General features: G+C 38.5%; 1 protein-coding gene across 1 annotated transcript in view; it reads left to right on the top strand.

The window, feature by feature from the left end:
• The window catches only part of unc5a (unc-5 netrin receptor A), a 166417-nt gene that overhangs the window by 110169 nt on the left and 39916 nt on the right, over positions 1 to 16332 (top strand). Inside the window, exons 3-5 of the mRNA XM_028459108.1 lie at positions 10542 to 10685; positions 12209 to 12312; positions 13525 to 13705. Coding sequence (XP_028314909.1) covers positions 10542 to 10685; positions 12209 to 12312; positions 13525 to 13705 — 429 coding nt within the window. The remainder of the gene's footprint in view (positions 1 to 10541; positions 10686 to 12208; positions 12313 to 13524; positions 13706 to 16332) is intronic.

A 16332-nucleotide genomic window follows, 5' to 3' on the forward strand; every position in this document is an offset into this window, starting at 1 on the left:
TGTAAGCACGTACTGTGTTTATGAAAATAAATATGGACGCATCCCGTCTGGGTGTGTGTGAGGCATTGATAAAGTTCCTGTACAACCAGTGTCAGCATCATAAGAACTCATTTTATTAAAAACAGCCATGGCAATTATTATTCTTCCCCCGCTGCTCTTCCTGCAACGCAGAACTGTGACATTTATCATATCTCAATGATGTAAATGTCGGATAAATGCAAACCGTTCAGACAACAGTGACATTGCTAAATATCAGATACATATCGGATTTATATATATATATATATACATATATATATATATATATATGAAATATTATAGTTTTCTATATCACCAAAATAAAAGATTTGATACATCTTGAATCTCGATATATCGCCCAGCCTAAATAAAAACATAAATGTGTATATGAAGCACATGTGTTTATTTAATATACTTACAGTTCATAGACAAGTCAACACATTGCATATTTACTGTTAATTTTACGTTGCTGTCTTTAAGTTAGACATTAACAGTTTAATTTCATTATATATTTTCTTTTAATTTCTCATGCTCACTCATGTGGTTCTCTGGTATTCACTAATGACTTATTAGACACATTTGTTGCAGACTTTACATCCTTTGACACTTTTTTTAAAGCAGTGTGTATTTGTGGCACTTGTGATTGGCTGATTTTTCATGATGACCACGTGGTTCCTTCTGCTGTGGGAGACGTTAAAATCTCATTTATTAATCTAACAGAACGTGTAACTGTGTCACATCCTGCTGGTCTTTATGAAGATAAACTCTCTGTCACATTTTACAATGTATTTACACGAGTTCTATGTTTTTTTCGCTGGAACGTCTTCATTCATCATCTCTTTTCTGAGTTGTTTCTAGGTTTGTTGCCGCTGTCTGCACTAATCTCGCGAAAACTGCCACTCAGGCCATTTCAGGTGGAAGTTCTCACGAGGCTAATGACGGCGTTCAGTTTAGTAAGGCATCTTTTAATTATTATTACATTAAAATACGGGATATTGACGGGAAAACACTAATACGGGAAGATGGCGGGAAAGAGGGGTAAAATACGGGAGTTTCCCGGCCAAAACGGGATACTTGACAGGTACAGTATGTTTAGGACCACATATAAAAGTGGCCTTGTTCGGATTTGAAAATATCAGATTTGTGCAGTTATATGTTTTCTATTAAACTCTACTAAATCAGTGTTGCAGCTTCCAATTTGTATTCCGGCCCTGTCATTTAGTAGTGTGCTGTTTAAAATTGAGTGAAACTTGACAACACACAGCGGCTATGCACACATTTATTAGCATTGCCATTTCAGTCAATTCCCTTTTACACATCCAAGTGCAATGTGTACATTTGTTTTTTTTTGCCAGGATATATAATATATGCATATAAACACAAGGTATTTGGCTGTGTACAAGAAGTTGAATTTTCATTTATATTTAAACTTACAAGGGAATTGCAGAGGAATCATTTTTGTTTAGGTTTGTCCTTTGGCTGGCAAAGCATGAAAGCTGCACAGCAGGAAGCTGCAGGTTTAATAAACCCATGGGTGCTTCAATGAGGGACAAATAGACTGTTTTTTGAAGATGTGGGACTTAGTTTTCCGCTTCATCAGCTGCTTATTGCAAACATTCTGAGACCAAGCTTTGCTCTGGCACAGAATAAGAAGATGTTATCTGTAATAAGGTTGTCAACTTAATCCCAACAGGGAACCTGGTGTCACGTGAACTGACAATAAAAAAAAGAATATTAATAAAAAAAATGAATTTTCATGTTTAATAATGTATGTATAGGGTAAGCAATATTCAGTCTTTGATTTGAATGCTGTCACAAGCACAGAGAGGATTGAGTCACGAGCCACAGAACACAATTCATTGTTAAACTCAGGCAGCAGGATTTACCTGAAACAGTCCAGACTGTGAAGACTAAATGGCAGGCATCAGGTGTCTCTTAGAAAGAGCAGCTGAGAAACTAGAGCTTCCCTGAATGTGACCTGATGTAAGGATATGGGCTGAATACACTGGCAGAAATCACACTGTGAGTTTGTCGAGAGGACACGAGACTGAATGACAAACACTTACTTCCAACACCTGACTTATGCAGGAAGAAATCAATGAATAGAGAATAGGTGAGGTTTAGAGATGGGTGTGGTCAGTATCAGAGGAAGTGCCTGACCTTTTAACAAATATAACAGAAGACCCTTTCCACATAGACAGTATGTGTGTAACAAAAGCCCTGTTTATGTGTAGAATAAAGGTCTTTCTATTAAAGAGTTTGGGAATAATAAAATAATGTTAGCAACATTATTAGAATCCGTCATGTAAAATTAGAAGTAGCATTTCTAAACATCTTGTTGGCCCTTCACTTTTATTCCCATTCTTCAGTCCTCCACTGTTTACCCTTCCACCAGGCTGTCAAACCTCCACCTCTGTCTCCTTGGAGTGGCATTGGACTGAACAGCATGATTGGAGCACTACCTGCCCGGCTGTTTGTCAGCCATGAATAATCTGTAACGACATTCAGAGCATCAGCGGGGGCCTTGCAGCATGCATTCATTGGGTAAAATGGACAGCTCAATCAAAAGAAGCTCTTAAAAAGCTGGTCATAACCGGAGGCACAGCCTTGACCTAGAACACTGTCCTACTGACTGCAGTCACAACCCTACCAGCATCCCCGAATAGAAAGGCCTCGTGTGTTCGATGTCAACTCAGCACTGCGGTTTTTTTTAGCCTGAACCCCCTCCCTCTTCTGCTACCATCTCCCTCGCAGTTTAATAGAGCCATGCTTCACCTAGAAGGCCACGTTATCCTTGTTAGGAGACAGATGCTTATGGCACCACCTGCCAATCTCAGCTATTCAAGTCAGCCATCCTCGGCCACCCATCATAGATCTGCTTTACATGATAATAGAAGTCTGAAGAGTTGATGATAAGGCAGTTGTGTCCTTGGCCCTGTGATCTGGGCTTGCTTTCAATTGTCATCAAATGGAAGTATTGCCTGGCTTGGGTTTTACTTGAAATTTTGGAGAAATTCGGTCCTGGGTGTTTATCTCCAAAGTAGTTTCCTTGACGACACAGCTCAATGTCCTGGTTTCATTTATGTTGAAGTGTTTGATTGTTTTGTGGAGGCTCATATTATTGGACCACTTGAAAGGAAGCTTTAGACACTCTTGAGCCGGGTGATGACACTGAAACACATGAGGAAAGAAACCACTTTCGAGTTTGCTTTTCACTGGTTTTCAGATGTGTTCATCTTTGGTGCCCCCTTTCAACCTTTGTATACTGTCCCTTTAAACAATGTTTTGGCCCAATGTAGAGTCACCCAATCCTAATCCTTTTAAACCCACTATTGAAACCGGGACACACACACACTATGGGTATCTCGCCTAATTGAATTTCTTTCGTCACAATGAACACACACACTCAGGACCAGCAAGTTCCAGTCTTTGCCTTTGATAAGCAAATGACCTCTATGGAATTGAGGTCAGATCCTGCGAAAACAAGGGTGAAGAAAAGAAAAATAAAGTCTGGCTTCCAGACAAACCCAATATCGACTCACTCAGGATTGAGTCCAGCAACGTGTGTGTCAAGACCCATTGGTTCAGAAGAGGAGTCATCCTACACGCACACACATACAATACACACACACACACACACAGTGGGTTGTCTGTGCTCTCACAGTGTGACCGCTTCTCTTTTTTTCTTGTTTATCGTTTTGCACACTTAAATGGATGATGTGTAAATCTTATTGGTTGCGTGTTAGAAAGCAATTCAATACAATACAATTGTGTTCTCCATAGTTTGTGTTCGTGTATTTGTGAGTGTGAGTCTTTGAATTAATGAATGCCTTTTATTGTACTAATCCGCCCGAAGTCTTTGCAACAGGCCAAGTCTTACAAAAGTAAGGTGACTTTATTTATGACCTCGGCCACTCTGCTCCTCCCTCAGTCTTTTTTATTCATCCCGTTTCATGGCTAATCCGAGTTGTCTTCAGGCAGAATGTTGTAATTTCTTTGGTGTTTCTGAGCCTGTGCCTATGCTTATGGCTTGCATGACTTAACAAAAGCTTCTTTTATAAAAAAGATTATTTTTCTGCTCAACACACCAGGTAAAGACACTGGACACTTGGCTTGACACTTTGACCTGGTTACATCAGCATTAATAAATGGAAGAGGCTCTATTTCAGACATGTCAAATTCTTCTCACCAAAGAATCCAATTCATCTCCAGGGACAATTTTTTCTAAGTGATAGTTACAAGGAAGACAATAATTATTAGAACAATTAGCTTATAGTTCCAAACTTTGAAGTGATTTATATTTAGATTTTTACACGTGAAAGTGTTGCATTTCATTCACACATTCACACGTCCCCCAATACATTAACTCACAAGATTGTACTGTCTACTTTGACTAGAACAGACATTTCGTCAGCCACTAATTCAGATTAAGATGGGTACATGACATAATTTTGTATGTAATTTCAGTCTAATATTATAATAATCATACGTGATTATGTAAAGAAAATGGTCAAACTTGAATTCTTTTTTTATGAAAAAGTACTGGTAGGTGTTTTCACAAATTCTGTTTTTCTGACTGTTTAGGGCACGTAGGTTTTCTTAATATACCTCCATACTGCCCAGTCTTGAGTTACTATACCACAATAGATTGAAAGCCTCAATGTGAATGATATATAGTTACATCAAACATATATAATTTGGATATGGTCTTACAGGCTTGAAAAACAATGTCCTATTGCTGAAAATGATTGTTGTTTGTACAAAGTGTGAATAGGCACGGTCCAAAACATTTTTTGAATCTCGGAACATTTTACTGAATTTGTTCAGTTATCGAAAATTAACAACCTTACGCTTTCCCTATAAACGGCAGGAACAAAATTAAACAACAATATTTTTGGGATGTAGCTAATAATTAGCTAAATGATTATAGTTAACTCAAATATGTTAGTAATGTAAAACTGGTTAATGTGAATCTATTATAGCTACCAGAGTGTAGCTTTTGCTTTTAAATCAAAATAAAATATTTCATTATTCTATTCATTTAAAAATAAGTCATGAATTAATTTAAACATTTTAAAATGCATTCACACACAAAAACCATCAGTAGACATGATGATCATCATCAGTACATAAATTGGGGATCATTTAACATATTTTTAACTCTGCAAATACTTGTTCATGTAGATCTTGTTGGGTTTTTTTCTTTCTTATTATGGATTTTATATTTTGATAAGCACATTGAGATGATTTTGTTGTAAATTGCGCTATACAAATAAAGTTGAATTGAATTGAATTAAATCGTTTCCTGTAGATAGTTTTTACAGTGTATCTTATCCACAAGATATTTTTAAGGGCAAAGGCATATCTCTGCAAACTTAAGGGTGAGACTGTTTTTAACCATAGACAGGTCCAAGGTCAATTACCTGGAAAAAAATCCCAGCAAAAGGAGCTGCCTGTGAACTTCAAAAATTTGCTACTTGCAAATAATGTATTTGACAGAGTTTGATGAATCCATTTATATTTGTTTCTTAACATTAAATGCACTGTTTGTATGCTGACAAAATGTCTTTCACTCCCCCATCGCAGGGCCAATAAATAAAAGAGGTGAAAAATTGTTGAATGCACCCCTAAACAAAAGAATTAGACTTTTAAGAGCCCCAATGGTGCTTATTATAACACTTGCCTCCATCTTTCAAAATCCCAGGAAAAGATTGAATATTACAATAACTTGCCCCCGAAAGATGAAAAATGAGTTCATTATATTGGCGTGAGTATTTAGCTCTGTGTGAAATGTCATTTATATGTAAAATGGTATTGATGACCAAAGTAATTAGTTAGCTGTTGTGGCTTTGCCGTTGGCAACGCATTTTTATTTTCTATTTTCCAATCTCTTGTTCTGATTTCAAAGGATCACTGCTTATTGTGTTCCACCGTTGGACTAAAAAATGCACCCATCATGGCTCCAGCTGTAAACTCGTGATTCATACTGTGCCAATCACCTAATCACCCTTTATATTTTTCCCCACAATAATTTTCCTTAGGTTTGGGATATGAGCTCATTTATAAACGGGGCTGCAAATCAAACCCAAGGCTCTGGGAATTGATTCATGCTTTAATTATAGTTAGACAGAAATGTTAAGTGCAGGCCCAGTATCTCACAAGGAAAGAAAGTGTAAATTTCCACTTCCCCTTTTTAGCTCCTAACACCTTGGAGGCACCAGAGCATACAGTTATAAATCGATATTATTATAATTGAGTCAGAAATGTGTCAGCGTTCCATTTCCAGAAATGCAGTTTTCTATGAATCTCTACTGGGGGGGGTTGTGTCACTGCTTGTTTGACATGTTTTGATAACTTTTTATTATTCTCACAAAAAAGGAATACACTTTGGAAAACAGCAGTAAATAGCAGTGTCTCTAACAACTTTAAATGCTATGAAATTATGGTGGCATTCTGTTCACAAAGTGATGAGATTATTTTGCCCTACTTATTAATTGGGGAGAAATTGGACAGAGTGACTCACTGCAGCATTACTGGAAGGTGTCAGACACAGAAAGCAGGTAATTATGGAGACGTGAAGAGATAAGAAAACTGAATGCAATTACTCCGGCAAGCTGAGCTTCAAATTGCTCTTCTTAGGATTTCTCACCTCGGGTTGCTATTGTTCATGCTTTGCATCTCCATGCAGATCTTTATTCCTTTCCCCTTCCAGCTCAAAGAAGAGGAAAGGTTTGCATTAATCAAACAAATTCTTACCGTAAGTGGAGCCATTGCAAGTGCTGAACACTGCCTAATGGCAGATTTCAAATGTATGTATTCAAACGCTATTCTCCAGACTGACTACTGTGTGTGTGAACTGTGCTGTGCTCTGTTTAAATCAAGGCCATTGCATGCAGCCATTGTTTTTCACAATCTGAGGCTTAAAGGGTTTCTCAGAATGTAGTTCCATTTACCGTTCAGGTTCCAAGGTACCTGTTTCATTTTGATAATCTCAGTTTTTTCCCTCGCATCCACGCTGCTGCTGCTGCAGTCACCATTTCGTTCATTTTATGGCATCAACAACAACACGATAGAAGAACGGAAAACAAATATATGGATTGGCTTTAATAAATAATTTATGTCCCAGTGCCTTTACAGAATAAACCGATGTAAACAGTTGCTTACCTGCAGCATTGATTCAATCTCATTTACAATGAATGCTTTGGGTGATTTGGAAGGCCCAGTGTATTTAAAGGTGCAGCACTGTTGTACATAGGAAAGAATAAACACTATTGATTGTTACCCACCACCATCGGTATTAATAAATTATCTGAAGTTATAGTTAAAATAGTCTTCAGAAAAGACCCCCATCCTTTGACACGTGCGAAATAGGTTGATTCTTCTGTTTCCGGGGTATGTTGTGTCTACGTACATCCTATTGTTTTTGTTTTTTTAAAGCCAAAACCAGACGCTGTCCCACTGCTAATTTAAAGGGGGAAAAATAGTTCCTTCTGCTCCATTTACTAATTCTGAGTAGTGCCCATTTTGTTACTTTAGCCATTTGTTTTAGCACTTAGGTGCTCTCTCAGCCTGTGCCACACACAAACACACACAGAGCTAATGGAAAAGTTAGTGTTTTTCAGAACAGTAGGACTAAAAGGATTCCTCGAGTTACTCGATTACCAATATTAATTACCGGGTGTATTATTGTTATTATCGGGTTTTTACTTCTTTAACGGCCTGCATTGTGTTTGATCTTTGGATTTTTAAATTTGAACTTGAATTTTATTTCAGCAATCTTCAGAAAAACAGAACAAACAACACTTTGTCTAACTAATCAGCCGAAAGGGCGTAGGTTGAAGCAAAATCTTACACACCTACCATCACCAAAAACTAAACAAGACTCTCTAGGTAATATCACAAACAAATAATTAGGAAACTGATATCACTGATTTTACAATACACGTTCTACACAAAGTTTTATAGATACAGTTTATACATGCACATCAAACATAGATACATACATATATGTAAGAAATGTGTAGTGTTGCTTCTTTCAGGTCAGCTCCGAGTTGCTGAAAGTAGTTTTTAAACCACATTCAGGACGTGGTCCCTTGAAGAAAATTAGCTTGGAGGAGTCACATAAAAGCTGTGTAAATAGCTCCGTGAGTGCAGCTCAGCGACTGAGTTAGTTAGAGAAGAGAAATACATGCAGTGTTTCCTTTAATGTCTCTCAGTGCTTCCAACACTCAGAACTGATTTAGTTTTACAGAGGACAGATGGACATCTGCACTGAGCATCCAACAAGTCGCCGCTAACACAGAGGAAACAGCACAGCAACGTGTCCGTGCAGACTTGCACTGGGAGGGAGGGGGGGAGCAGAGCGCACTTCTGTGCTTTGAGCGCTTAATAATAATTATTGTGTATGTACTGCTGATATGATTCTGACTTAGCAAATAAAAAAAACCTTTGGATGTGCTGTGTGTGGGAGCACACAGATATACTGTATGACACAGACACGGCACCGCAAGGGATAACATGTGCACTACAGACATGTGTTCTACAATCTCTATGATTTGGCAGATCGTCGTCATGGTTTAATCCTTGCCGATCTAATATCGTCAGACCACACACCCTTATGATGATTATTTATGTTTATTAATTTAATACTAAACCCATCAGTAGCAGCAGAGAATAATGCTGCCAAATCTATTATTACGCTTATATAGAAGAAACTCTTTGTCTCATAACTCAAAGCAACATAGAAACATACACAGATCATGTTTTCTGCTCTTATTGAAGCAGGGCGGAGCCTGCTGAGGAATTCTTGCACACAGCACAGGATTTAGTTGCAGCTCATAGTGATGCCTTAGGGCTGGGTTCACTGGCTGTATAGTGTATATATTTATTGTGATCACACATTGCAAAATCTGCCACATTTCAACCCTGATACACAAGGCTCTGCTACTGACCCCTGCTAGTGCTCCAAGCACTGGAGCCACTTATTGTGCACTTCACATCACTATCACAAAGCTTGCACTCACACAGGCTGCATCAAAGCAATGTAAATTTCCCCTAATTTAACATTAGTAAAACCCTTTTTATTTCTATTTCTGACGTGTTATGTGCCTCTTTTTGCAACAACGTGAGAATGGAACATTACCGCAGCTTGTTCTCAGCTGTACCTTGTTGATTTGCCAGAAAAAAGAAGTCTACTTGGGTGTGATGGATGTATGTGGGTGCTTTCCGAATAAACAATATTACGTTATGCACGCAGTCGTCACAACTATAGTACGACGTACTTAGATTTGTGGATTCATTCAAACACAACTCACATGCCAGTGATGACAGAGAAGCCTTGCAAAGATGCAGTGTCTTTCCCAAACGACATTTAGACAGAGATTGGCATCATTAACAGTTGAACTCCCAAGCTCCTGATTGGAAGATATTAACTATAGTGTGAATTTTTAGAAATAAAAGTGAAGAATTAAATATTACTTTAGAGCAGGGGTCACCAACCTTTCTGAAACTGTGAGCTAGTTCATAGGTACTGTATAGTCCGAAGGGCTACCAGTTAAAAAAAATACTTCTTAAATACTACATTTTCAAGGTTTCACTATGATTAGAGGGTCAATAGGTTAGAAGTAACATAAGAAGGTAGGAAATGGTTTCAACAAGGCACTTCGTTTCTCCTAATTTGTACAATTGTTTAATTTTCATTAAATCCACCTTCCTTTTTTTAAGATTATATCTTATATATATAATATACCACTGAACATACACCAGATCGGCAACACTTAGAAACATTTCTCACATTGTTTCAGCAAAAATAACAATTTAAAGATGGTAAATTTAATACTAAAATGTATTATTATTTAGCTACTAACTACATCACTCATATGTATGTATCTTTGTGAGTTTGAATACTGGAAAGTAAATCAGATTTCAGATGGAGCTCATTGGTGACTAGAGAGCCTGAAGGCACCTCACATGGTCCATGAGGGCTACCTGGGGCCCACGGGCACCGTGTTGGTGACCCCTGCTTTAGAGTATGTACTGTATTTCAACTGTCAATCTCTAAAAAGTTTGGAGAGAGGATCAGATAAAATGCAGCTGTTAGCAAACCACCTATTACACTACCAGAGTTTAAGTGTCTTTTTAGAGGCTTGGTGAGGGTTTGTTCCAACTTTTTTATCAGGTTGGTCTTCACGTCCTGCTGAAAATGCAATAAAATTGGTTTAGCTCTGCAGCATCACTCAAACCTGCACTGTTGAAGAATTGCTCATTAAAATTGTGAACTCTTTGTCCTCCCCTAAAATTATTTATGGACAAGCATGTTGTACAAAGTGATGTGTTACTTGCGGCTTTGCTTGGCTTTTTCTTTTCCAAACTTTTTCTGTTGCCCCCCTTTGATTTTTCGTAACAAGCACCTTTTTTATATACTTGTGGTTTTCTACTAGTTTCCTTTATCAGCCTCTTTGGATGGTTATTTCTCAGCGTCCTTGTTCACCATTTTAACTGTGGCTCCTGTGTTTCCTTCACAGCTCTGCCAGTCATGCAGGTGATGATTGACATCACCAGACAGCAGGTGGAGAAGATCTTTGGTCTCGATGAGTACTGGTGTCAGTGTGTCGCCTGGAGCACCACCGGCACCCAGAAGAGCCAGAAAGCCTACATCAGGATTGCATGTGAGTGCGCTGTAAAACTTTAATAAAGTGCTTACAAATTCTGCCTAACAAGGTGAATACATATTGCAATGTCACAAAGTAATCACAAAATATTCCCAAGATTGTTTTTGTTTTTTTTCTCCCCTTTGGGTGTTTCAAGTTTCAATTATCACTGAGCCCAGCGACTGCTGTGATCTGTTGTGCCACTGTATATTGCAGTGATTATAATTAAGGCAAGTCATCTTCCTGTGATTCTGCAGACAATATCAAACCACTGCAGGGAGAACACAGAGAGGAAGACTATAGATTTGAGTATTCATGAGCACATTTTTCTCCAGATACAGTATGTCAGCGACGATCCCTATGAAAGTAACCGGAACAAAAACTGTTTTGAATTTTATTGCTGTGCAGCAATCATAAATCTGTCAGGGGATCGTAGACACATCTCGCACAGCAGCCTCAAATGCTTTGGGGGGAAGAGTGCATTTCTTACATTTGAGTATTTTTAAAAAATTCTGCCTTTTAATTTCCACATAAATATGTTTTATCAGAGACGAAGGCCAATGCAACACCATCACCAAACTACTCAACGTTTTGCGAACACACATTCATAATCCTTCTTTGTTTCAGAGCTTAACCAAGTCAGATAGATGATAGGGACTCAGGCGTGTCTGAAAAACGGCACAAAGCAACATGATTCCCTGGCACTGCCATATACAATTGCATGTATTTGAGCTTTCCAAGAGTATTATATCATAAGTCTCCTCCAGTCCCATTGTATCGGCTCTAATTAAATTGAATGTCGTGAAGGTCCCTCTCTGCTTGCCTTAACGTTTTCCTCAGTTAGATCGGTAAAGACAGGCACAACATCTGTTTAAAGGGATTCACTGGAAGCTCACAGCTGCACCAATGCAATGACACATTGCTTTGCTGCAAAAAAAAATAGAGTGAACACCTCAAACTTGCATTGACTCTTGAGCCAACAATGACCTGCCTGTCTCACCTGATACGAAAAGGCTGCATTTGTTTTTGAAATAAGATTTACCTGTGTAAATCACAACTGCGGCTAGCATACAAACGTATAGGATGACTTCATGTAACAGTACGAGTATTCAATGAGATATAATGCGAAGCCCCGTGCAGTCAGCCGAGCTTGCAGGAGCACTTGTCCAGGCGCCTCGGGGCTTTGCTTTCGTGTGGCTGCTCCAAGCCGTCACACAGATGGAGGCTGGAGGCTGGCACTTTTCCGAAGAGAGGGGGAGTGAGAGGTAATGCAATTGCTTTTGCTTGATGCCGAGCCCCTCTGGCAGCAGACAAGCATCTCTGAACCAGCCAGGCAGGCTGTAATAAGCAGCATGGTTGGTGCCACCAATCCCACTGTGGCTTAGGGGCCAACTAGAGTGCAACATGCTCAGCAAGGCCATGGGTGGACTTTTCACGAGTGGAAAATTTGGATGAAACACCAAGTAAATGTTTGGCAGATGGAAGAATGTCGTTCAAATTGTTCCTGAATGTGTTTGTCTGCATTTTCTCTCCCTTGCAAGACCTGAGAAAGAACTTTGAGGAGGAGCCCCAGGGAAAAGAAGTGGCCTTGGACCAGGAGGTGTTACTGCGCTGCCATCCCCCCGAAGGAGTGCCACAAGCCGAGGTGAGAAAGGAATAGAGGAGATATTTATAGGATCACATCCAACATTCATTAACCTCTTCAGCACCAGGAGGACAAAAAATCCAAACTGAGCTTAGGATCTGTTCTTTGGCTTCTTTCCACAACCCACCGGGGAGCACATAACCCTACACGGATGAATTACACCTCTAATTACTACCCAATATTGATTTATTATCTCTCCGACATTGCTGAGAAGCGGTACATCACATCGTTCCGTCAAATCACTCAAGGCAGACTTGGAGGCTTCAGCTCCCCGTTTGGCATCTCTAAAGAGCAATTTATAATTAATGGATCTATTTTCCTCTCTCTATTCTTTTTTTAATATTGGATATCTTCCTGCTGTTTCTCCATGCTCTGTATCGCTTCCAAACTTTTGTTCTGGCTAGACTTTCTCTGCGTCCTCCTTGTCTCTCTGTGTTGTGTTTATGTGTATGTTTAGAGAGCTAAACCGGGACCAGCTGTTTCACCTTGTGCACTGCATCCACCATCCTGTGATAGGCAGTAACTGCTCTAATAACACCACAAGAGGAGGTTAGGCCAGTCACCCTAGAGACCAGACACAGCAGGCTAGCCAATCACGGCTTAACAGTGCAGGCACAGTTTGCAGAAAACAGGACAGAAGGTGCCAACTGCAGAAGAACAACAGAGCAAAAGTCACTGCAGGATAAAGCAGGAGTTTCAGACAAGAGGGGGAAAGAGAATTGATATGCGGTTTTGCAACTAGTAGTAATACCAACAAGAAGCTACACCATAGATTCTCTAGAGATGTCCTTATGGTAAAGGAAATGAAAGAAGAAAAAAAAACACGCATCGCAGTCCAAGAGCACATTAAAATAATAAGCATACATTTTTTGGCTTCTGCAAGAGGGCAAAAAAAACTACACAAGGTATGATCATTTTTTCATACACAGGCTTATCCAGCAGCTACCAAATAAAAGATCCAACCTTGACAAGAATAAAATAAATATCAAATCAGTGGGATGTAGGAATAAATATAAAATGTTCACAGTGCCAAACTCAGTTGAATTTCTTCTTCTTTTTGTCTGTGTGATTGCATCAGGTAGAAGGTTCTTAACTTCCATGGGGAAATTTCTCATCCACCTTTACGTCTGGCTGATCCTGGAGCTGCAAGAAAAAGTCACTGGTTTCTATTGAATTACAGCAAATTTAATACCCGCTGAAATATATTTTCAGGTGGAGTGGCAGAGAAACGAAGATGTGATCGACCCATCAAGTGACCCCAATTTTTTCATCACGGCTGACTATAATCTCGTCATCAGAAATGCCCGGCTGGCGGACACGGGGAACTACACGTGTGTAGCTAAAAACATTGTGGCACGCCGTAAAAGCGCCTCGGCCCAGGTCCTGGTTTATGGTAGGTGAAAGCTTCTTTCAACACATGTCAAAGCACAGCACACAAAGGATAATAGCAACTCTGGGGATTGACTGAGGACCACATAAAACCGCACAACCTACTCATTTCATACTTCTGTTATTGCATATTTCCACAAAAACCAGTGTATGGCTGGATACATAAATGTTACCTGAGTGCAAACCTTGTGTCAGATAGTCTTTGATTTAAAGCATGGCTTAAAAGCCAATATTTTACCCTGTTAGTCATATAGAATATGACTTATTGTGATGACTTGGGTACACCTGGGCTTTTTTCAAATTACACAATAATAAAATACACTCATGAACAAATAGTGTCATTTCTGTACAATAATGATAACAACTTAAAATACTGACAGCTATTCTGGCAGCCTTTGATGTTGGAGCCACCATTTCCTGAATTAAGAGCAAACTGTAAATAATGACTTGGCTTGATAAGCAGACTGACCTATATTAAAATGCAGGGAAACGGCACATTTTCTATCACAGGGGGTTACATGAGTACTGGCACTAGAAGGGTTGTGCATACATTACAGCCTGGCTTAATTCTTTGCTACATGCAAGCTGAAGATGGAGATCACTTGGGAATGATTCATGAAAACAGCTTAGTGGGAACACAGTGTATTAGCTGTGACACAGAGTCTGGCGTTTGTAGGTTTAGCCAGAGACATTACTGTGATTTGTTGTAAAAGGTAGTGCATTGATTCTTCTTTATTGTCCATAACACTAAAGAAAATACAGCGTTTATGATCATTTGCTTACATTAGTTCAGTACATGGAGATTTACGAATGAGTATCCCTTAGAAACGAGGTGGCTATCTTTTGTTGTGGGAAACTTGCACTAATCATTTATGCACTAAAACCTTTGAAGGCAAAAAAAAAAAATGATCCGTATTCACAACAGGACCTAGAATAGGTTGTTTGACTGTTAGGCAAAGGTCAGCCCAAGGCCACAGAAACCTGACCCGCATGCTTTCAATGACTCATTTCCACAGTTGTCAGTATGTGCTTTGCATGAGAATCCTAATCACAAAGGAGTAAATCTTAAATTAAAACATGAGAAAACCCCCAGAGTTGAAAGAGTTAAACCTGGATTAAACATGTTTTACATACTCCAAAGTACAGTGACACCGCATTGTGTAATAGTGCATGAATAAATACTCTTTTTCCTCTTTTAGTAGCAGCTGCCACATTAAAAAAATCAGTAAATATAAAAAAAAACCTTTAGTTAATTTCTTCTGTTGAATTAGCATGAATTGTATTATTTTGAGTTTTGACTAAAATTGACTCTACTGTTCTACAATTGATTAGCATGTATTTATTTATTTATTTGTGTACTGTTGCTCTGTAACACAATCATCCTGCAGATGTGTCATGATAAATTTTGAGGTGACATTGTTAGGGTGTCCATAAACCTTCTTCCACTGACAACCTGCAGATAAATGAGAGCCTTTAGTCAGATGTATGTCATTGCAGAGGATATGCAAAGAGTTTATGTGCCATTAGGATTTTAAAAATATATTATAATACTATACAATAATATGATTATGATACAACTAGAAAACAATATTTTTAATGTTTTTTTAGTAAATAGGTAGTGGGATCCTCCACTGTTTTTACAAACGTGGCCTAACATCTATAAAATGTACTTATTAGAAGATCTATGTCTAACAAAGTGCATTATTTTGCACCACATTCACTTTTAAAAATGGGACTATTTTACCGTTTTAAAATCTGTATTTCGCCATCTAGAAATCCCGTGACTGAAAATGTCACACTCATTTTCCTGTAAACATCCCATTGTTTTCTATTGGAGTGAAGCAACGACATCTTTAACTTTTCCTGATTATTTAGAGCAACCAAAAGCAGCACAATTTGACATTTTGACCAAAAAAGCTGAGTAATGATCTAAATAGCTGCTGAAAAACTACTAAAAAGCAGGCTGAACGCTTCACTCCAATTGAAAACAATGGGATGCTTACAGCCAAATGGGTGTGTGTGATGTTATCAATCACGTGATTTGAAGATGCCAGAATACAGGTTTAAAAAGGTAAAGTAGTCCCATTTTTAAAAGGTAACGAAACAAATGTGGTGCAAAATAATATGTTTTGTGAGATTAATCACGAGGCAGTTAAAAATCGATTCAAAGGTGTCACGGTTCATATTGATACTCTGAAACTGAAATCGCAGTACTTTAAAAAAAAAAAAAAAAAGGATTTTTTTTATTTATTTATTCTTTATTATACAGCAAAGGGCGCTATCTATTTAGAATTCGAAATTCAGGACGCACCACCGTGTTTTGTATCAGAAGTGTGGAAGCATTTTGGCTTCCCCAAGACAAAATGAAAGAGGTGAGAAAGAAAGCACATGTGAAATCCCAGGTAAGAGGGGCTCAGAGAGGAAAGGGAGAAACAAGAGAGAGAGAATGAAAGCCATAGTTTATTTCTATTATTTCTTTGATTTGGTATTTGTTTAAAAGTCCAATTGTTAAAGCACAAAATACATTTTCAGTTGCCCTTTTAAAAAGAAAAGGAACTATTGTGCAGTTTTGCACAATATTCAGGATCATGCTATTCATTTTCCTTCTGACTATCAATGTGTCCGTTTCAG

The sequence above is a fragment of the Gouania willdenowi genome, chromosome 10, assembly GCF_900634775.1.
Source record: "Gouania willdenowi chromosome 10, fGouWil2.1, whole genome shotgun sequence".
Classification (NCBI taxonomy): domain Eukaryota; kingdom Metazoa; phylum Chordata; class Actinopteri; order Blenniiformes; family Gobiesocidae; genus Gouania; species Gouania willdenowi.